This window comes from Copidosoma floridanum, unplaced genomic scaffold (genome assembly GCF_036245765.1).
Source record: "Copidosoma floridanum isolate Cflo_tuat_1 unplaced genomic scaffold, Cflo_Japanese_pri ptg000013l, whole genome shotgun sequence".
In the NCBI taxonomy this organism is placed as follows: Eukaryota; Metazoa; Arthropoda; class Insecta; order Hymenoptera; family Encyrtidae; genus Copidosoma; species Copidosoma floridanum.
Genome location: NW_028321890.1, coordinates 35,760,326 through 35,765,670, shown reverse-complemented (window position 1 = coordinate 35,765,670; position 5,345 = coordinate 35,760,326). Strand labels below are relative to the sequence as shown.

At 36.4% G+C, this 5,345-nt stretch overlaps 1 protein-coding gene across 1 annotated transcript; it reads left to right on the top strand.

The window, feature by feature from the left end:
- The first annotated feature begins 1,406 nt into the window (after positions 1 to 1,406).
- LOC149375039 (protein argonaute-2-like) lies at positions 1,407 to 2,599 on the top strand. The gene is made up of 4 exons (XM_089590845.1): positions 1,407 to 1,549; positions 1,648 to 1,915; positions 2,039 to 2,223; positions 2,312 to 2,599. The coding sequence occupies exons 1-4, from the start codon at positions 1,407 to 1,409 to the stop codon at positions 2,403 to 2,405; spliced, it is 690 nt and encodes a 229-aa protein (XP_089446971.1). The 3' UTR covers positions 2,406 to 2,599.
- Positions 2,600 to 5,345: the final 2,746 nt, after the last annotated feature.

Sequence of the window (5,345 nt, the reverse complement as noted above, 5' to 3'; positions counted from 1 at the left end):
TCATAATTATACCTCAAAAATTTTTTGATCAATATTACCGAATAATATTACTGAAAGAGATATTGAAATATTACTCGGTATTCTTACCGAGTCACCACAATATATATTTTTTTATCTGCAAGGAAAAAAATCTAGAACTGTATTTAGTATAATGATAATTAATAATAACAAATAACAATATTTATAGAGTTACAATGCTCACCGAACTCGATTAGCTTTTTGTCGCGCGTCCTTTGATACTCTGCTGATGCCTATCTAACAGAACAATGAAAATGGAGCGTAGGACAGTGTCAAAATATAAATGAATCTTGGCTTGAATACATGTATTTTATGTTTGTGACAGTGATTTTTAACAAATCCATTATTAACGAAGTAAAATTGAAAGATGAATTGAGTAAATTGAAGATTTAAAGATCATGATGGATTGCTGTGTACGTGCACTGCAGCGGGAAATCGGGAGGATAAATAAATTTGATGGGTAATGAAGAACAACGAGTATAAAGTTTTCCCTAAAAAAACTTGAAAACCCATTTCATGTAAAAAAAAAAAAATAACAATTGCTTGATACTTGCGTGAATGAAATAATAATAATAATCATCAAGAGTTATACACGATAAATCGATAAAATCGGGTCGAAATCTTACGAGCAGCGGCAATGACCTTGACAGATTTCGTATTTTCACACACAGACACACACACACACACCTGTCGATAGGGTGGTAATGTCTAACGCTGACGCAAGCGAATTGATTTTATGTACGAAATTTCGGTCCGAAGTGACGATTTTTCAAGGCAACGAGGTATGAACAATAGCTCCCGATCGTTCGGTCATCGCTTTCCCATTGACTCTATACATATAAATTGGGCCAATAACAATTACCGTAAACTTGAAAGCGCAGACATACCGATATTTTTTCCTTTTTTTTTTTCATCCGGAATTCCGACACAATTGGCCGTCTGTCGTGAATTGAGCCTTTCAAGAATACGCTTTTCTTCCCATATACTCATCGGACCATTCTATGATTTTCAGCGCTAAGTCAAAAAGGAATAGAGAAAGAATCGATGCACCAAAAAAAAAAAAAAAAAAAATTTCTCAAGTAGGGCATGGAAGCGCGCACTCGCTCGCAAGATTGTAAAATCGTTCTCGAATTGTTTACGTGACGTCGAACAGGCTGGCGAACGATTTTTTCGATAATTGCGGGTAACGATTTTAAGTTTCAATACATAAACAATCCATTTTCATCGGCCACTCCCAATCTCGTGGTTCGGTCGCTTTCCGGTATTTGACCATAGTGGATTAGAGCGGATTAGAATATTTTTTATACGACTCTCGATTACCAATGGGACATTTAAGCCATTTTTTCATACTTGTATGTAAACCCATTAAAATGACAAAAGGATGACCTATGGCATTGCCACCAACCCATCAACACACAAAATGGCCAAGCCCGTCGTTAAAACAACTAAAAGTAAAAGAAAAAAAAAAAAAAAAAGTATTAGCTCGGGTAGATGGAAAGGAAAGGAAGCCAACGAAATTGTTTTATTTTAGGTAAAAAAACTAAAACTTAAGATTTTGATGAACATTAATATTTTTAAAATGATACAATTTAACGTGGTTTAATAAATTTTAATCATTTTCGTTAACAGAGACGGTGTGAGTGAGGGACAATTTGGTCAAGTATTGGCAAAAGAATTGACTGCCATAAAAAGAGCCTGTAAACTCCTGGAACCCGATTACGAGCCAAAAATAACATTTTTGGTAGTCCAAAAAAGACATCACGTAAGGTTATTCCCGGCCGACCCCAGAAATAGCGATGATCGAAACAAGAATGTTCAAGCTGGAACAATTGTCGATACGCATATAACGCACCCTTCCCACATTGACTTTTATCTAATATCTCATGCCAGTATACAAGTATGCGAATTTTTTTCATTTTGTATTTTAATTCGGTTAATTAAGAATAATAATCTTCCCTACGTAACAGTATATTAAAAAAAAAAAAAAAAAAAAAAAAAAAAAAAACATTCAATTTTTTAGGGTACTGCTAGGCCTACGAAATATAGGTGCTTATGGGATGACTCGAACCTGACGGAAAACCAAATCGAGCAGCTTACTTATTACTTGTGTCACATGTTTTGCCGCTGTACAAGGTCCGTGAGTTATCCGGCACCAACGTATTACGCGCATCTTGCTGCTTTCCGAGCAAGAGCTCTTACCCAAGAGTGAGTTTGATTTTGATACATCACTAAAAATAATATTGCAACTAGAATGCCCGTGACTTTTATAAAATATGAATAATTTTCGTTTCAGCGTTAATATCGATCTCAGTAGGCTCCAACAAGAGCAGGTTAAAGTCCAGGTTAAATCAGAAATAATCGATAAATTACCAATGTTTTTCGTTTAATTCACTTCAATTGTTTATTTTTTAAAGTGCAGTCATGATAAAAGTGTCTGCACGACAATAATGTTACGGTACTTTGAATACTGTTTTTTTTTTCTTTATCTATTTCACATTTATAAATCTCAATTCTTGTGACATTTCCAGACATAAAAATTTGTTTGATGTATTTTTTCATGCGAATAAAGTAAATACTGCATTCATAATTATACCTCAAAAATTTTTTGATCAATATTACCGAATAATATTACTGAAAGAGATATTGAAATATTACTCGGTATTCTTACCGAGTCACCACAATATATATTTTTTTATCTGCAAGGAAAAAAATCTAGAACTGTATTTAGTATAATGATAATTAATAATAACAAATAACAATATTTATAGAGTTACAATGCTCACCGAACTCGATTAGCTTTTTGTCGCGCGTCCTTTGATACTCTGCTGATGCCTATCTAACAGAACAATGAAAATGGAGCGTAGGACAGTGTCAAAATATAAATGAATCTTGGCTTGAATACATGTATTTTATGTTTGTGACAGTGATTTTTAACAAATCCATTATTAACGAAGTAAAATTGAAAGATGAATTGAGTAAATTGAAGATTTAAAGATCATGATGGATTGCTGTGTACGTGCACTGCAGCGGGAAATCGGGAGGATAAATAAATTTGATGGGTAATGAAGAACAACGAGTATAAAGTTTTCCCTAAAAAAACTTGAAAACCCATTTCATGTAAAAAAAAAAAAATAACAATTGCTTGATACTTGCGTGAATGAAATAATAATAATAATCATCAAGAGTTATACACGATAAATCGATAAAATCGGGTCGAAATCTTACGAGCAGCGGCAATGACCTTGACAGATTTCGTATTTTCACACACAGACACACACACACACACCTGTCGATAGGGTGGTAATGTCTAACGCTGACGCAAGCGAATTGATTTTATGTACGAAATTTCGGTCCGAAGTGACGATTTTTCAAGGCAACGAGGTATGAACAATAGCTCCCGATCGTTCGGTCATCGCTTTCCCATTGACTCTATACATATAAATTGGGCCAATAACAATTACCGTAAACTTGAAAGCGCAGACATACCGATATTTTTTCCTTTTTTTTTTTCATCCGGAATTCCGACACAATTGGCCGTCTGTCGTGAATTGAGCCTTTCAAGAATACGCTTTTCTTCCCATATACTCATCGGACCATTCTATGATTTTCAGCGCTAAGTCAAAAAGGAATAGAGAAAGAATCGATGCACCAAAAAAAAAAAAAAAAAAAATTTCTCAAGTAGGGCATGGAAGCGCGCACTCGCTCGCAAGATTGTAAAATCGTTCTCGAATTGTTTACGTGACGTCGAACAGGCTGGCGAACGATTTTTTCGATAATTGCGGGTAACGATTTTAAGTTTCAATACATAAACAATCCATTTTCATCGGCCACTCCCAATCTCGTGGTTCGGTCGCTTTCCGGTATTTGACCATAGTGGATTAGAGCGGATTAGAATATTTTTTATACGACTCTCGATTACCAATGGGACATTTAAGCCATTTTTTCATACTTGTATGTAAACCCATTAAAATGACAAAAGGATGACCTATGGCATTGCCACCAACCCATCAACACACAAAATGGCCAAGCCCGTCGTTAAAACAACTAAAAGTAAAAGAAAAAAAAAAAAAAAAAGTATTAGCTCGGGTAGATGATAATACGTATTGTACAAAGTGATGTCCTCGCGAATTTAAAAGGGACGGGTATTATTTTAAATTGCTAAACATATACACACGCGCGCAAACTTGTAAAAAGTTACGGATGTATATAATTGAAGGTAATTTGAGACGAGTCTTTTGCGTGTCCCGCGAAACTTTTCCCCCCAAGGACGTTTTAGTGAAACTTCCGGCTCGTATAGACGTGTATATGGGTGTACGGAAAATGTTGGTATCGATAAATTCTCGATTTTTTTTGTCCCGTGCAAAAAAAGCGCGCCCGACCTTCAAGGAATCCCAGTCCCAACCAAATCGCACACTGATGATGCTTACATAATTGTAAAGCAAAAAATAAAAAATTTCACCTAAAAGCCAATAATGGCCAACACGAGGAAATGATTGTTCGATCGCTTACGCGAAAAGCCTTCGTTACGGAGCGCCTAGCCGGTCAAAGTTTCGCCGGTGGCATTAATGTTTCAGGACGGCGCGAACCTGTCCTTCCAAGAGAGAAAAGGCGTCGATAGAACATACACACATATATACTTATACGTTATACCTGTACACGTGCACTGCTTTACTTGGATATATATACACATGATAAGTATAATCGTTTCTCGAAAAAAAGCGTCTTGAAGTTTCGACGCCCCCCCAGCGCGTTACACGATGTACGGAGGTAAGGTATAGTGGACAAGTTTAAGGTCGAAAAACTTTAGTACTTATATTTTCACACGGGTGGGTGCACGCGCTTCCACGGTTATACTGCTTTGTTCTAGAATATACACGGGGTGTCAGTCCTGATGGGGATGAGGTAAACGTTGTCCTTTATTGTTACGTAGTTATACGCAGGTGACGTTTTTTCAAACGATACAAACATTTTTATGGATCGTACTTATTCTCCTTAAAATAAGACACTGACGTGCACTTTTTCCCTCGAATCGTCCCGTTTACGCAACGCACTTGTGCACCCTATACATTTTCAAAGGAACAATTTCTACCTTTTTTCTTCTTTTCTTTTTCAACTGTTTGTCCATATCGCGTTTTTTTTTTTTTTTTTTTTTTTAATTTTTCATTGGCATCACCCCCCCCCAACCCAATAAAACCTCGAGCTCGCAATGCACGCGCGTTGCTGTACTTTGTACCTGTATGTACCTATATACGCTCACGCTCGTGGTCAAGGTCTTACACCCGCGATTTCACTTCCTGCCTCATCCATACCGCGACGGTGTATATTAT

Excerpts from the sequence above, each read along its gene's own strand:
- LOC149375039 (XM_089590845.1), top strand. The coding sequence starts at position 1,407 with ATGGCATTGCCACCAACCCATCAACACACAAAATGGCCAAGCCCGTCG. Across the intron at positions 1,916-2,038 it reads TATCTCATGCCAGTATACAA|GGTACTGCTAGGCCTACGAA; the intron begins GTATGCGAATTT and ends TCAATTTTTTAG. Across the intron at positions 2,224-2,311 it reads GCAAGAGCTCTTACCCAAGA|CGTTAATATCGATCTCAGTA; the intron begins GTGAGTTTGATT and ends TTTTCGTTTCAG.